This window comes from Rhinatrema bivittatum, chromosome 9, assembly GCF_901001135.1.
Source record: "Rhinatrema bivittatum chromosome 9, aRhiBiv1.1, whole genome shotgun sequence".
Classification (NCBI taxonomy): Eukaryota; Metazoa; Chordata; class Amphibia; order Gymnophiona; family Rhinatrematidae; genus Rhinatrema; species Rhinatrema bivittatum.
The window spans coordinates 48,996-66,685 of record NC_042623.1 but is presented as its reverse complement, the minus strand read 5'-3'; the positions used below and the strand labels follow the sequence as shown (position 1 = coordinate 66,685).

The 17,690-nt window shown below is 43.4% G+C and overlaps 1 protein-coding gene across 1 annotated transcript in view; it reads right to left on the bottom strand.

Annotated features, from left to right (window-relative positions):
• Nucleotides 1-16,763, bottom strand: part of LOC115098648 (guanine nucleotide-binding protein G(i) subunit alpha-1) — a 235,577-nt gene extending 218,814 nt beyond the window's left edge. The window contains exons 1-2 of the mRNA XM_029615409.1: nt 16,489-16,763; nt 16,193-16,337 (exon numbers count right to left, since the gene is read on the bottom strand). Coding sequence (XP_029471269.1) covers nt 16,193-16,310 — 118 coding nt within the window. The 5' untranslated portion in view covers nt 16,311-16,337; nt 16,489-16,763. The remainder of the gene's footprint in view (nt 1-16,192; nt 16,338-16,488) is intronic.
• Nucleotides 16,764-17,690: the final 927 nt, after the last annotated feature.

The window sequence follows — 17,690 nt, the reverse complement described above, 5'->3', positions numbered from 1 at the left end:
GGATTTTGCCGAATTCTTACATATAAGACCTCCCCCGAAAGTAAGACATCCCTTGTAAACAGGGGCGGATTGACCTATCGGGGGATCGGGCTTCCCCCGGTGGGCCGGTCAATCCTGTGACGTCATTTTTTTAAATTTTTTTAAAATAAAGTTTCCAAAGTATTAGGGGCAGACGCGAGCAGTGGTATCCGGAGGGGAGCCGATGCGCCCGGGCGCAAGGAGGCTCATGCGGCCGCTGAGCCTCCTTGCCCGAAGAAAAAGATCGCGCAATCGAATGCGCTGATGCTCTTTCTCCTTCCTGCCTGTGCGGCCCCGGAAGTAAACGTTGCCGGAGCCGCATGGGCAGGAAGGAGAGAGCATCAGCGCATGCAGAAGAGGAGCCGCCGCGGGCTGCTGCGAATCCCAAGTCGCAGCGGCCCAAGAAGAGGAAGAGGCCCGAGAAGTTCAGGGCCGCTGCAGAGCCCATCCTGCGGCGACCCGCGAAGAGATGGCCCAGAGGTGAGAGAGAGGCTGAGGGTCTGTAGAGTGTGTGTGCGTGCGTGTATGAGATGAGTTGAGAGATTGTGTGTGAGAGTGAGGATCTGAATGTTTGCAGAGGCAGCATGTGAGAGCCTCTGTGTGTGTGAGAGAGACAGCGTGTGACGGTGAGAGCCTTTGCTTGAGCAAGACAGCATGTGGGAATGAGAGAGAGCCTGTGTGTGTGAGCGTCAGACAGCATGTGCCAGTGAGAGGCTGTGTGTATGAATGATTGTATGAGAGACAGCATGTGACAGTGAGAGTCTGTGTGAGAGAGAGAAATGCATGTGAGAATGAGAACCTGACTGTGTTTGAGGGAAGAAGATGGAGAGAAAAGAAATACGGAAGAAAAAAGGACAATATAAAAGGAATTGGCAAAAAGAAAGGGAAGGTGGAAAAAAAAAAGCCTGTGACCAACCGATTAGAAAACTAACATCAGCCAGCAAAGGTAAAAAAAAAAAAATTACTTTTTAGTGATTGGCACATGTAATCTTTGAGAATGTGCAAGAGTAGCACTTTCTCCATGCGGATCTCACAATGTACGAGATCAGCATGGAGGAAGTAGAAGCCCACGGGGCCTGCACAGAGGAGGCAGCAGAATGGGCTTCAGTGTCAGTAGCAGTAACCGGCGCCTCCCCAATAGCCACGCGGCATCAGTGACAGTGGCAGCAAGATTACTGACATCTGGGGATGGTGGCAGTACCAGTCGGGGGACCCCTTCCAAGCAGTGTGCAGAGGTTCAAAAGCAGCAGAGTCAGCCCAAGCTGACTACCATGAATGCTGCACACTCCTACCTCTCTCTGACAGCACACTGGTGAGGCATGGCTGACGCAGGGGCAGCCAGCAGCTCTATTAGACATCCCCTGAAAATAAGGCCTAGCGCATCTTTGGTAGCAAAAATTAATATAAGACACTGTCTTATTTTCGGGGAAACAGGGTAATTAAAATCATTTACATTTTTTACAACTTCCCAAACACCAATAAAATGTTTCAAAACAGCACATATATCAAAACAACACCCAATAATTAAAACTAATAAGGATTTTAAAAAGCCCCTGCTGTCCATACATGGGAGCTCTTGATTTCCAGTCACCCTGATATTGTCAAGGATTAGGAGGTTATCCTCTCTCTCTCTCACACACACATACTCACATGTCCATTCTCTCTCACACATACACTGTCACATACATACACATTCATGCTCTTATATCCACCTTAACCTCTCGCTCTCACAGGCACTGACACACTCAGGCTCTAAGACACTCTCTCCCCCTCCACACACACACCCCAAACAAACTCTTACTCCCCTGGACTTTCTCATACACACTCATGCTCTCACTCTCTCTGGCTCCCTCACATACACACAAACACACACACCCAGGCAAGCTCCCAGTCACTCTCACACACTGAAACTGACCCCCAGGCAGGCTCTCATTCATTTTCACACCATTCCCTCACCATCCCCCAGGCATGCACACATTCATTCTTACACACAAAGACCCCCAGGCAGGCACCAATTCATTCTCACACACACACACACATACACCACACACAGGCAGGCACCTATTCTCACACATATAAACCCCAGGAAGACACCCATACATTCTCATTCACAGACACACCCTCAGGCAGGCACCCATGCATTCACACACATACACCCCCAGGCAGACTCCCATTCATACACATGCACACTAAAGGCAGACCCCCTCTCTTTCTTTTGCCAGCAACCTCGGAGCCTCTCTCATTCCTCTGCTGCCACTGTCACTGATGCCGCATGGCTATTGGGGAGGTGCTGATTGCTGCTAATGGCACTGAAGCCCATTCTGCTGCCTCCTCTGTGCAGGCCCCGTGGGTTTCCACTTCCTCCATGTTGATCTCGTACGTTGTGAGATCCACATAGAGAAAGTGCTATTTATTTATTTAGGGCTTTTTTTATACCAACACTCATACCACCAATCATATCGTATCGGTTTACAATAAACAGTGGTGCAATAACATTAACAGTATGCATTAACATTAACAGTGAACAGTAGTCGAAGAGAGAAAAAAGTGAGAGAAAGTTACAATAAAACAGGGGCACTTGAACTGGGAGGAGGAAAAGCCAGAGGTATGGCTAACATAGAAATAAATAATAATAAGTCTCAAAAATAAATATCTAGACATCTACTTAGGACTATAATATTTAGGCTATTCTTACACAATACCAAAGATTACATGTGCCAATCAGTAAAAAGTAATTTTTTATTTTTTTTTACCTTTGCTGTCTGATGTTAGTTTTCTAATCGGTTGGTCACAAGCTTTTTTGTTCCACCTCCTCTTTCTTATTTTTTTACCAATTCCTTTCATATTGTCTTTTTTTCTATTTCTTTTCTCTCCATCTATCTTCTTCCCTCAAACATAGTCAGGTTTTCATTCTCACATGCTTGCTTTCTCTCTCTCTCTCTCACACACACACAGGCTCTCACTCTCACATGCTCTCTCATATACAATCATTCATACATAGTCTCTCTTCCACATGCTGTCTGACTCACACACCCAGGCTCTCTCTCACTCCCACATGCTGTCTTGCTCAAGCACAGGCTCTCACTGTCACATGCTGTCTCACACACACACACAGGCTCTCACATGCTGTCTCTGCAAACATTCAGGTCCTCACTCTACATGCACACAATCTCTCAACTCATCTCATACACGCACACAATCTCTCAACTCATCTCATACACACACTCTACGGGCCCTCAGCCTCTCTCGTACCTCTGGGCCTCCTCTTCACGGGTCGCTGCAGGATGGGCTCTGCAGCAGCCCTGATCTTCTCGGGCCAGTCCGCAGTGGGGACCCTGCTATCGGGCCTCCTCTTCTCAGCCTGCTGCAACAACACTGCTCCTCTTCTGCACGCGGCTGATGCTCCTCCTCCTTCCTGCCCATGCGGCTCCGGCAACATTTTTCTTCTGGGGCCGCGTGGGCAGGAAGGAGGAGGAGCACCTGCACATTTAGACGACCTTTTTCTTCGGGCCGTGGTGACATGAGCTCCACCACGGCCCTGCCGATCTTCCTGTGTGTCTCCGGCACACAGCACAGTGATACTTCACTGCTCAACCGCCAGTGGAATGAGGTCCACTGGCGGCCGCATTGCTCCCACTTGCCAGTGTGTCACGTGCACCGCGCTTACGCGACACATCGGCACACTGCAGGCGACACACTAAAGTGTTGCAACACACTTTGGAAAGCTCTGATCTAGTAGTTCATGTCATACCTATGCCTTTTTTTTCTGTTCTTGTTCAACCTCTCTCATACTGATTATCTTTCTCATTTCTGCACTTTCTCCTTGCAAACACTTACCATTTGGTGAAGTTACCCATTAACATGCACTCTTCTCATCCCTGCTTTTAAAATATACATCTCATATCTTTCACTCTTAAAAATTCTTCATGCGCCCCGCCCCCACTTCCCTGATTTATAAGGTCACATTGGTGGGGGCTGTAAAATGGTAAATTGGAGAAGTTCTAAGATATAATCTTGCAATGCAGATGTTACTACTTTCGTTGTGCCTCACTTTTCTAGTTTTATATTCTATTTCAATAATTTGAGAATTTCAGAGCCATAATGTACACATTCCAAATAGCTAATTGTGTTACAACTGTCAAGCAGCAGTACAGATACACAAAATTCAAGCAAAACACACAGCAGAAACTCAACAGGAAAAAGGCTGAGCAGGGTGAGTTTATTCCATGCTTTAGTCTGCATATCTTTGGCACTGTAGCATAGCTATATGCAATCACAAGGATTTTCGCATTTGTTCTACCAACTCTTACAGTACCCTTTAATAATCAATTGAATTTTATTTTGTATAGCCATCCTAACTACTCCTGACTGATGCTTCAAAGACAGGTAATTTATAACCCTAATACTGCTTAAAAGAAAATAAATTAAAATCATCTGAAAAGACAGCACATATTTGAAACAAAAATCAACCATAAATAAACTTCCAATAATGTTCAAACTTTTATAGATGGTTACCCACATCACAAAGGAGACAGGGCTGACAAGCAACAAGCTGAAATTTAATTTTGAAATTATTGCACGCTCTTAATGGTACCAACTTAGCACCCATTATAAAAGAAGTACAAAGTCTGCAAATACAGAAGAATCCATGCCTTTCCTCATAGGGAAGCTGTTCCATCCCCTCTATCATTCTGGTTGCCCTTCTCTGTACCTTCTCCATCGCAACTATATCTTTTTTGAGATGCGGCGACCAGAATTGTACACAGTATTTGAGGTGTGGTCTAACTACAGCAACGGTTATTTTTCCCTATATGCAACACCTTGCACTTGTCCACATTAAATTTCATCTGCCATTTGGATGCCCAATCTTCAAGTCTTGCAAGGTCCTCCTGCAATGTATCATAGTTTGCTTGTGATTTAACTACTCTGAATAATTTTGTATCATCTGCAAATTTGATAACCTTACTCGTCATGTTCCTTTCCAGATCAGTTATAAATATATTGAAAAGCACCGGTCCAAGTACAGATCCCTGAGGCACTCCACTGTTTACCCTTTTCCACTGAGAAAATTGACCATTTAATCCTACTCTCTGTTTCCTGTCTTTTAACCAGTTTGTAATCCACGAAAGGACATCACCTCCTATCCCATGACTTTTTAGTTTTCGTAGAAGCCTCTCATGAGGGACTTTGTCAAACGCCTTCTGAAAATCCAAATACACTACATCTACCGGTTCACCTTTATCCACATGTTTATTAACCCCTTCAAAAAAAATGAAGCAGATTTTTTAGGCAAGACTTCCTTTGGGTAAATCCATGTTGACTATGTTCCATTAAATCATGTCTTTCTATATGCTCTACGATTTTGACCTTGAGAATAGTTTCCACTATTTTTCCCGGCACTGAAGTCAGGCTCACTGGTCTATAGTTACCCGGATCGCCCCTGGAGCCTTTTTTAAATATTGGGGTTACATTGGCCACCCTCCAGTCTTCAGGTACAATGGATGATTTTAATGATAGGTTACATATTTTAACTAATAGATCAGAAATTTCATTTTTTAGTTCCTTCAGAACCCTAGGATGCATACCATCCGGTCCAGGTGATTTGCTACTTTTTAGTTTGTCAATCTGGCCTACTATATCTTCCAGGTTCATATTGATTTTGTTCAGTTCGTCTGACTCATCACCCCTGAAAACCATCTCCGGAACTGGTATCCCCCCCAACATCCTCATTAGTAAACACGGAGGCAAAGAATTAATTTAGTCTTTCTGCAATGGCCTTATCTTCCCTAAGAGCCCCTTTAACCCCTCTGTCATCTAATGGTCCAACCGACTCCCTCACAGGTTTCTTGCTTTGGATATATTTAAAAAAGTTTTTTTTATGAGTTTTTGCCTCTATGGCAAAAACTCATGGTAAGACTATGCTTTGAATATTGTGAGCAATTCTGGTCAGTGCATCTCAGAAAAGATATAGTTACACTGGAGAAGGTACAGAGAAGGGAGATCAAAATGATAGAGGGGATGGAATGTCTCCCCTATAAGGAAAGGATAAAATGGTTAGGAATGTTCAACTTGGAGACAAGACAGCTGAGAGAGGATATGATAATAGTCTATAAAATCATGAGATGTCTAGACCAGGTAAATGCGAATCAGTTATTTACTCTTTCAAATAATACAAGAACTAGGGGTCACTCCATTAAGTTAGTAAGTAGCACATTTAAAACAAACCACAGAAAATTATCTCACTCCATGCACAAGTAAGCTCAGGAATTCATTGCTAGTGGATGTGGTTAATGCAGTTAGCATAGCTGGGTTTAAAAACAATTTAGACAAGTTCCAGGAGAAATCCATAAACTGCTATTAATCAAGATGACTTAGGGAATAGCCACTACTTGGTACCAACATTAGTAGCATGGGATTTATTTACTGTTTGGGTACCTGCCAGGTACTTGTAATCTGGATTGGCCACTGTTGGAAACAGGATGCTGGGCTAATAAACCCTGGTCTGACCCAGAATTGCAATTTCTTATTTTCTCTTAATAAAAAAAAGAGTTTGTTCATCGTTTGATTAAGTCCTATCAAGGTAATACTGGAAAGTCTAAAACTCTTATTGATTCATCCTGAGAGGCAGTTATAGAAAGCTTCCCAAAAAGTAACTTTATAAAGAATTGTCCTGGGAGTTGAAATGGCTTATAAACTTAGCAAACAAGATAAGGAGTGAGCCATTCTCTATTCATAGAAATTACATACTATGAAACTTGTCTTTACAACTGTATACCTTTCAGGAAAATATTACATTTGCCGACTAATTTAAAGCAGTGGTTCTCAACAAGTGTGTCAGGACACACTAGTGTGTTGCAAGGTTACGGCAGGTGTGTCACAAAGCCAGCAGAAGGCTGCTCATTCCTCATCAGTCTGGGCAGGAGTTGGCTGATTTCTCCTTTATTGGATATGACAGGAAGTTGCTCTTGCTTTCTTCTCCTCTTCCTGGCCCAGTAGGAGGTTATTCCCTTCTCTTTCACCCAGATCAGAGTGTGATATCACCAACTCCTGTTCATACGGGCCTGGCAGGACACCAACTTTATTTTTCTTTGCCTGGCCTGGCAGTGAGGCTGCAGATTCTCTCTTCACCCCATGGGGCTTGGACAAGAAAGCAGGAGCATATGAGAGAGAGGTGTGTGCTTTATAGATCCATTACAGACTTTCACTGCTGCTGCCTCATCTTCCTCTCCTCAATGATTCTTGTGCTCATCTGCTGCTGGTAAAGCGGGAGGCAGACTCTGGATTGGACTGAAGGCTTATGCTGGCTGGGAGCCAGGAGGGGGACATGTGTTGGGCAGGAAGGCATGGGAAGATAGGAAGTCAGGTGTCTGCTGGATTGGATGGGGTGGGGGAAAGGAGGTTGGGGTTGCTGAGTTGGGAGAGGTGGAGGAGGGAGGAGATGGGGCTACTGGACAGGGAGGAGAAATGGAAGTAAAGGGAGAGATGGAGGTGTGGGGGCTTTTGGATTGGGGAGAGGGGAGGTGGTCAGATGTAAGCTGGGTAGGAAGGGCAAAAAGAGTTGAGCAAGGAAGAGAGGGAGCACGGGGAAGAGGATGTGAGGGTGGTGGGTGTCGGGAATATTGGACAGGGATATGAGCATGAGAAGGGATGATTAGTAGTTGGGAAAAATGAGGGGTGATGGGGCATGGAAGGCAGTAACGGAGTACAAGGCCATACTATTTCAGTTTTGAGAATATGCATTTCTTCTCTCTTTGAACTTTGCTTAGTGTAGGAGGAAATACATTTCTGTTTCTAGCTCTCCAGTTTTGCACTGCATGCAGGTGTTCTTGGGGTCTCCATTCCAGTTTTTGTTTCTGCAATTGTAATTTGTAGTATTTTGTTCTATATTAGGTGAAGGTAGATCTGTATTATGTGTGTGTGTGACTGAGATGAGGTGCTTTACTAGCAAGTAGGGATTTGTATGTCTTATTTGTTGTATTTTCTCCATATGATATTGCACTGATGGTGAACTGCTGCCTTTTCATGGGTAGGGCCTCTTGCTGTTTCATTTATTTATTTATTTATTTATTTATTTAAAGTCTCTTTTATACCGATGGCCGTTAGCACATCGCATCAGTTTACAAAAAAACAAGAACTATTGGGCATGGCCCTTACATATAACCGATAGATAAACAATAAACAGGGGGAGTAGATAATACTGAAAGGCAACGCAAATTAATAAATCAATAAATAGAAAGATAAATAACTATGAACATGAGTAACAATATACAATAATCAGAGGTCATAAAGCATCAGGCATAAATCGGTGGTCATAAGGCATTTCTTAAGAGTTAGTGCTGCTGCGGTATGGCAGGTTTGATAGACATGAACAGAGTGGGTTTTGTTTGTATTATTTTACAATGCACCTGGTAGTAGAGGGGAGTTTGTTATGCTGTTATTGAGATGACATCAGAATATCTTTTTCTATGATGAGCTGTACAGGGAAAGTCTTAGTTCTGCTCTGCACTCATTGTTAAGAAGCAGGAGATTCCTGTGGATGCAGAGTATATGTTTACATTTGGTCCCATGATGGTCATGTATTTAGTGCAGGGGTCGGGAAACTATGGCTTGCGAGCCAGATGTGGCTCTTTTGATGGCTGCATCTGGCTCGCAGACAAATCTTTAATAAAAAAGTAAAAATCTAACAAAACCCCCCCACCCTCCTGACGCCCCCCAAGACCTGCCAAAAGTCCCTGGAGGTCCAGCGGGGATCCAGGAGCGATCTCAAGGACTTGGGCTGTCGGCTGCCAGTAGTCAAAATGGCGCCAACGGCCCTTTGCCCTCACTATGTCACTGGGGTCGACCAATGGCGGCGGTAGTCCCTGTGACATAGTAAGGGCAAAGGGCCGTCGGCTGCCAGTAATCAAAATGGCGTCGACGGCCCTTTGCCCTCACTATGTCACAGGGGCTACCGCCGCCATTGGTCGACCCCAGTGACATAGTGAGGGCAAAGGGCCGTCGGCGCCATTTTGACTACTGGCAGCCGACAGCCCAAGTCCAGGAGATCGCTCCCGGACCCCCGCTGGACCTCCAGGGACTTTTGGCAGGTCTTGGGGGGGTCAGGAGGGTGGGGGGTTGTAGTAAATTAATTTTGGGGGGCGTCAGGAGGATGGGGGGGGGTTTGTTAGATTTTTACTTTTTTTTTATTAAAGATTTGTCTGCGAGCCCTGGACCCCCGCTGGACCACCAGGGACTTTTGGCAGGTCTTTGGGGGGGGGGGGTTGTAGTAAATTAATTTGGCAGGTCTTGGGGGGGGGGGTGTCAGGAGAGTAGGGGGTTTGTAGTAAATTAATTTGGTAGGTCTTGTATGGCTCTCACGGAATTACATTTTAAAATATGTGGCGTTCATGGCTCTCTCAGCCAAAAAGGTTCCCGACCCCTGGTTTAGTGTGTCACAAATGTGAGCGTCATCTCTCAGGTGTGCCCTGACAGAAAAAAGTTTGAGAATCACTGATTTAAAGTACAAAAATATTCCAGTATTGTAGCTCCCTAACAAGTGCTGTATACTGTTATGTGGAAGGTTCCCAGTTTAAGTCTTCCACACACCTAGTGGCCAGATTCAGTGTCCATAATATAGGATTCCAAAAGAAGCACTGGTACATGGCTTCTGACTTCAGGGCCACTGATGCAGTGACTAGACTAGGAACAGAAGAAGGATCTATCAGGCCGATGCAGTAAAGTTCGCGGGAGAGCAGGTGAGTGCCCACTCTCCCGGCGCGCACAGGCCAATGTCCTGTGCGCGTAATACAGTAAAACAAAATATTTAAATTAGGGCCCGTGGTAAAAAGAGGCGCTAGGGACACTAGCACGTCCCTAGCGCCTCTTTTTGGACAGGAGCGGCGGCTGTCAGCAGGTTTGACAGCCGAAGCTCAATTTTGCCGGCGGTTCTCAAGCCCGCTGACAGCCACGAGTTCGGAAATTGGACGCCGGCAAAATTGAGCATCCGGTTTTTAACCTGCGAGCCGATTTTAAATTTTTTTTAACTTTTGGGACCTCCAACTTAATAATAGCCATGATATTAAGTCGGAGGGTGCACAGAAAAGCAGTTTTTACTGCTTTTCTGTGTACTTCCCCAGCGCCAGCAGAAATTAACGCCTTCCTTTGGGTAGGCGCTAATTTCTTAAAGTAAAATGTGCGGCTTGGCTGCACATTTTACTTATTATATCGCGCGAGAATGACTAATAGGGCCATCAACATGTATTTGCAGGTCGCAGGAGCTATTAGTCTCGGAGGGATTGGACGCGCATTTTCGACGCGCTATTAGCCCTCACTGAATAAGGGGTAAAGCTAGCGTGTCAAAAACACGCGTCCAAATGCGGGTTAGCAGTGCGCTCCGGTGGAACGCACTGTACTGTATCGGCCTGTATGAAAATAGAGGTGAAATCCCCAGGTAGACAGTACTACCACAGGAAGAGAAAACATCAGATATTGCACTAATGACAGCTTGGCGGGTGAGGGAACAAGTCAATTTCAGATATACATTTATTTAAATATTTTATATACCATCATTCCAATTAATGATCACACGGTTCACAGGAGATAATCATATAAAGCGGCTACTTTATAGTTTGATGAGACATTAATTCAAATGTATACATTAATAATAAGTCAATTCAATACACAGAAGAGAAATAGTGCAGAACGTGGTCTTTTTTCACATTAGGTTGAGAGGATCTGGTATAGGATATGATTGAAGGTTCATATGGGATTTAAGCTCAAGCATTATTTAGTTCTTTTAGAGACTCTTTTCTTCTAGTTGAGGTTAGGTAAGGTTGTATGTGTTTATGAAGAGCCATAGTGTTAGCTCCTTTTTGAATTTCTTTTTGTCTGGAATCAGTCATAGCTTTTCGGGTAGGGAGTTCCACAGATTAGGTCCAGCAATGGAAAAGGCATGGTCCCTTACCTGTGGCAGGTGTGAGCTCCGTATGTAAGGGACAGACAGTAAATCCTTATTTTGGGATGTTAATGATCACTGGGGAGTGTGTAAGGTTGCAAAGATATGCCAATTATATCAGTGTTAGTTGAATTAACGATGTTACTTTTTTTTTTTTTTTTTTTTAAAGGTGTTGAATTGACTTATGAATTATATACATGCCCCCATTCAAGAAGATTAATACTGATCACAAACAAGGCAAAGAAATAGATTCAATTATGTTAAACTCCTTTTAAAAAAAATCCAAATAGCTTCAAATTACTTACTTTTTAACAAAATATGCAAACACACTTTACATGTTTAAAATAATAGCTATGCCTTCATATGCAAATAGATAAGAAAATTATAGATAATGTAGCTATGGCAAATAATGCAAATGTGCTAAACAAATGTTTTTAAAACGTTTCAGGTCATGCTAGAAAAACCACAGTAATCTGAATGTTTACAGTACAAAAATTGCAGGACTAATTTCACATCGTAGTCATTGGCCAGTTATCCGATTTCAATGGGACATGAAGTAGGTTGGATATTAGTGTCAGAAACTTGATTGCTCCATCCACACTGTATAAATTTGACTTGCTGCAGAACTAGCCTCTTGTGCCCAATTAGACCAGAGATGAATCTGACCACAAAGTCGTTTACCTGGAATTTAATGAATCTTAGCCAAACTTGGAACATTCTTGTTAAAAAAAAAAAAAAAAAAAAAAAAAAAACCCCAAATACTTGGCCTAATCAGGTATCAGGTCAATCACTGTATTTCAAAATGCAAGTCACAATGTGGGTGGTATGACCAAGATGATGCTGTCCTCCAGCAGCCATTATTTGGGAACCACTAGCCTAGCTTTATTATATCAAACTTTCTAAAGGTATGAACAAAAAATGGTCACGTACAAACTATTCAGACAATGTATTTTTGTCTTATCTTTCTAAAGTAGTCCATAAACAGACAACCCTGTTCTTGAACAAACATATAAGATAAGTTAAAGAAAAAAAAAATAGATTACAAACCAAAACAGTTTACAGCAACTTTTTCATTCTTAGGCCTACGGTGTTATACAAAAGGTTATCCTTATCTCAAATTTGCAACTCAGGATGGAGACTGTGTGATCTTTAAATTTTATGTACATCTTTTTGGTTGTCCATTTAAAAAGTACCAAAACCTACTAAGTCTATATAACTATGGAAAATTCTTCATTATTTCAAGTGGCTAGTGAAACTATGGAAAACATCAAGGTAGTCCCTTTCTCTCAGTGTTAGGAATTAATTGTTCAGGCTCTCACATCATCTACTCAGAAATCACTTAAGTTTATTAGTTCACAAACAAAATATATTGTTCTACACCAAACGCGAAGGAAGTACAAAATATTTCAAGAAAAACACAAATGGCAAATCTGTCTCTGATCACCCCTTTGTTACCATCCACTGGGAAACAATCATTAGTAGGATTTTAAGGAAGTTGGAAAGTACAAATTAGGTGAATTCCAGAGCTGAAAGGAAACAATGGCAGCGGATGAAGTGAGGGGGACATGTGGCCATGTAATTGGCAGCACAGCTGCACACTAGCAAGCTGCTGCCTCAAGCCCATCATCACATAGAGGCAGGCTGGAGTGTCACAGCACTGCCAGCAAAATCAAAGTTACTACTAATATTCATATCGAGATTCTACCGCCATGCAGCCTCTTTCATAGGCACAATCACATCCCTCTATATGTATATGAAAGAGCAATGCCTTAGGTACATTATGAATGTACCTAAAAAATATGACTTAGCTCCAGGTACTTGTGATATAAGCAGTAACTAAGCAGTGTACTTTCCATAAAGAAGCTAAATCTATTTTCAATAATGATTTTGGCTAATGTGTATTATTTCTAATACATGTTTAATCATTTTCAACTGCAACTACCTGGTTTGTTGACCAAGACAGGGACCAACTACTTTTGTTACCTGGAAACCAGATCCCATTTTCACAGGTGAGATGCACACCCAGCTTTTCACTCAACTATACCTAGGCTTTTCTTACATATGCAGTAGGGATTTGCTCATAAGAAACCAAATATGAAGAATTATTCAGATTACTTCTTTCAAATCCATATAATTATTTTATGTAAAACATTTATCATGCAATTAGCACTCAGAACATGGTAGGACTGTCCTGTTAACCCTGAACATTTCCAAATAAACAAAATAGTGCATTGATAAAACAGCTAACAATTTAATCACAACCAATTGGTTATTTTACAAAAATTGCAAACGATGTCAATTAGCCAAGTAAATAATTCTACAAATGAATCCAAAGCCCAGGCTGGCATGAATCCAGTCCTACCTTCGCCAAAAAACAGGCAATTAAACATTATTAAGGCTATTCATGGAAAAAAAAATTCTTCCATTTCATTTTTAGTTTTGTTTTAATTCATATAATTTGTAATTTTAAAATTTAAATACAGATTAACTGTTTCTAATTAGTGCAAGTTTAAAAATATTGGGGAGGTTCATGTCACTTCATTTTAAAAAATGACACGAAACAATACAGACATCTATGTCACATCAAACGAAAGAACATCCCTAATTATTAAGTTGCCTAATTTAAAATATATAAACAAACATCCAGGTTCCGGCCTAAGAACATGCCATACTGGGTCAAACTAAGGGTCCATCAAGCCTAGCATCCCGTCTCCAACAGTGGCCAAACCAGCAGGCCGATACAGTACAGTGCGCTCCGGAGCGCACTGTTATCCTGCTCTTGGACGCGCGTTTTCCCTTACCCCTTATTCAGTAAGGGGAGGAAAACGCGCGTCCAAACCGCAGCACCTAATAGCGCCCTCAACATGCAAATGCATGTTGAGGGCGCTATTAGGTATGCGCGCGGGATACAGAAAGTAAAATGTGCAACCAAGCCGCACATTTTACTTTCAGAAATTAGCGCCGACCTTTGGGTCGGCGCTAATTTCTTCCGGCACCAGGAAAGTGCACAGAAAAGCAGTAAAAACTGCTTTTCTGTGCACCCGACTTAATATCATAGCGATATTAAGTCAGAGGTCCCGAAAAGTAAAAAAAAAAAAAAAAAAAAATTTTGAATTCGGCCCGCGGCTGTCGGGCCGAAAACCGGACGCTCAATTTTGCCGGCGTCCGGTTTCCAAGCCCATGGCTGTCAGCGGGCTCGAGAACCGACGCAGGCAAAATTGAGCGTCGGCTGTCAAACCCGCTGATAGCCGCTGCTGTCAAAAAGGAGGCGCTAGGGACGCGCTAGTGTCCCTAGCACCTCCTTTTACCCTGATCTACCGCCGGACCTAATTTAAATACTGAATGCGCGCACCGGCGAGAGGCCGGTTCGCTCGCTCTCCCGCAGACTTTACTGTATCGGCCCGCAGGCTACAAGTACCTGGCAAGTACCCAAAAACTAAATAAATCCCATGATACTGATGCTAGTAATAGCAGTGGCTATTTTCTAAGTCAACTTGATTAATAGCAGGTAATGGACTTCTCCTCCAAGAACTTATCCAATCCTTTTTTAAACCCTGCTACACTATCTGCACTAACCACATCCCCTGGCAACAGATTCCACAGTTTAATTGTGCGTTGAATGAAAAAGAACTTTCTCCGATTAGTTTTAAATGTGCCCCATGCTAACTTCATGGAGTGCCCCCTACTCCTTCTATTATCCAAAAGAGTAAATAACCGATTCACATTTAATCTGTTCTAAACCTCTCGCAACAAACAATTTGTTAGCATTTTTATAAGCACTTTTGTGAACCTTTTAAAATGTGGCTTTTTCTGAAGCTTGTTTTTATTTCTCAAGATTCTTTCCATTTTTCTTACAGTATCATACTGCACAGAATTGTTTCTGTAAAGTTAAAAAGGACATAAATGGCACCTTCTATTATCTGCAAAAGTAAAGCAAATCTCATTTCTAAGCAAGAATTATTCACAACATGATACTAAGTATTGAAATGAAACTATATGGTGCAGAATCTATATTCATTTAGTTGCACATTTACCACCTAGGACATTGAAAACAAAACTTCAGCAGAAAGCTATGGCTATCCCTGGAAGTATCAGTAAATAAATCATCTTTATGGAATCTGCCAGGTACCTGCAAACTGGGTTGGCCACTGTTGGAGAGAAGGTGCCGGGCTCAATGGACCTTAGTCTGACCCAGCATGTCATTTCTTATATCTCAAACTGCAGTGTGAAAAAAAGTGTAAACTTAAGATATTGTTCAATTGCTTTAAGCTTCTTCTCGTCCTAATACATCATTGCTTTTTGTTATTAACATTTCATCTAGCGCATGAATCAAAATCATCTTCAACAACGTGGGTCAAAACAAGCTGTAGAAACAGCCCAAGGATTACCTAGGGAGTGCCTCACAACTGCAAGAGAGGAAGCTATCGTGTAAATCTTACTCTTTTCAATCTGCGCTGAGATAAAACTGTACATTTGTTAGGCTGTAATACATTTTTTAGAAGGCGAGGGAAAAGGGCGAGATTTCTTAGCGTTCAAAATGTAGCATCCGTTATGGTAAGAGGGTTGTAAGCCACGGAAGGAAGGGGAGTGTTGCGATTCAAAACCTTTAAGAAAAAAAAAAAAACACTCTCAAAAGTTCTTCCAATCCAACAAACAAAAGGGCGTGTAGTTCAACAAATGGCTCGCCTTGCTTTTTCCTTACCACAAATCTGTCGCTGTACAAAGAGCTGCATTTCCTGTGCAACCGAGCAGCTCGCAACATTTTATAAAAGAACAGCAAAGCAGGGCAGGAAACCAAAATCCTAGTGAAACACGATCTCCCTCTTTACTAGCCTTCCATTGGTCGTACTTCCACAATTCAATTATTCTTAATTGTGAATAAAAAAAAGACAAAACTAACCATTTCAAAGCACGTCACAATTTTAAAGATGCAGTTCAAAAGAGCTTTTCTGCAACAGTCTCGGGCCCCTAACTTCACTCTATTTGATGTTTAATGCACAAAAATATGAAATGACGCGAGAAAATGTGAGCAATAGGCTACAATTCCGAGCTCGGAAAGTGGTGTTTAAAAGCAGAAAAATAAAAATTGCATGGAAAGTGCATTTTCTGAATCCACTGCAGCCCTGAAATTCTTTATAAAAATGTCAGTACAGACTCTGGCACTGCAGCTTAGGCCCATTTGGGTTACATTAAGGCGTGCAAAGGACGGGCTTTTTCTCGCTTTGGTTAAATGTGTCTTACCCAACAAAAGAAGTTTGACCTCGCGTGCAGCCTTCTCTCCATCCTCCCGCAGGTTTCTGTCGATCATTTTGCTCCTCTCCACTGCCGCCTTGTCCTCGGCACTCAGTGTGCATCCCATGGCAGAGCCCGCAAAAGAAGGCAAACCCTGACGGAAAATAATCAGACGGGGAAAAATGCACGGCCTCAAAGACAGAAGAAAGAAAGGGGAAGTTAGGCCAAATTCAACCGCCCTGCGCCTCCGAATAAAACGGTTACAGGCACACAGCAAAGTCCCTTAACAAAACTGAAGAAAATACTGCAGTGAGGTATCCAGAGGCTTGTTCCGTCCCCGGAGCAGACGCCTTTCCCAGTTAGCGCACTTTCTGCGAGCGTCCCGGAGGGATGGCGCGATAATGAGCGATAGCGCTGGCAAGTCCCTGGGCTCGGCGAGGAGACACCGAGATGCTTCCGCGCCGCCGCGTCCCTTCCTGCAGTCACGCACGCGCCCGCGGGCACGCGCAGGCAACACCTCGCGGAAACCAGGGGCACGAGCACGCCCGCGCCGCGCCATCCTCCCCAGCAACGGACGGAGAGAACCCGGATGGAGACTACGTAGCTCTGTGGTGGTGGTGGTGGTTTCTTCTGCGGCGTCCGCCTGACGTTTCTTCTGTTGACGTCAGCAGAGCCGAAGCGCCGCTGGCGCAGGGGAGGTCAGAAGCCGAAAGCTTTGCGGTGTCTTTGTATTTCTCTCTCTGCAGGGAGGGAGCATGGGCGGTGAGCAGGCTGTGTATGGAGTGTCATTGCTTTGTAAACACGTTTTCAGAAAGAAGAGACACCAGGGCCAGCAGGAATCTCTGATAAAGGTCTGCCCTGGGACTAGCCGTGCCCCTTCTCGGTGCATGCTCAGCACTGCTGTCCCCCAGCCACGCTTCTATGCTGTGATACTGCTGCCCCTGTGCAACGCTGCAGAAAAGCCGTCGTGCTCTCTGACCTCGGCCCTAGCGGACGCCAGTTCAAGTCTCAGAGATGTCAGAGCTCCTCCATCATGGGGCGGTGACCTTGATCCCTGCCGACTGAGAAAAGATTGGCCTCCAGCCCTGGATGCCTGGGCTGTGCTCTGGCTTTTGGGGAAAGGAGAAGTCAATCTAGCGCTTGCACAAGTTTATGCTCCTGAGTTTTCTGTGAGCTTTCAGGTCTAAAGTTAAGTCAGTGATGAACTAGCATCTCGCATTTAGTGACTCTGCTCATGCCACCTTTTTAATGCACCCGTAGTATCTAAATGAGTTACTGTTTACCCCTTTCCTTGTCTCCTTTGTTTTCTCATCATATTCCTAGAGCATCCTTTTTCGTTCAAATCTATTTGTTTATACAAGATTTTGGCATAAAGGTTGTGCATCTTATAAGAACATGCCATACTGAGTCAGACCAAGGGTCCATCAAGCCCAGCATCCTGTTTCCAACAGTGGCCAATCCAGGCCATAAGAACCTGGCAAGTACCCAAAAACTAAGTCTATTCCAT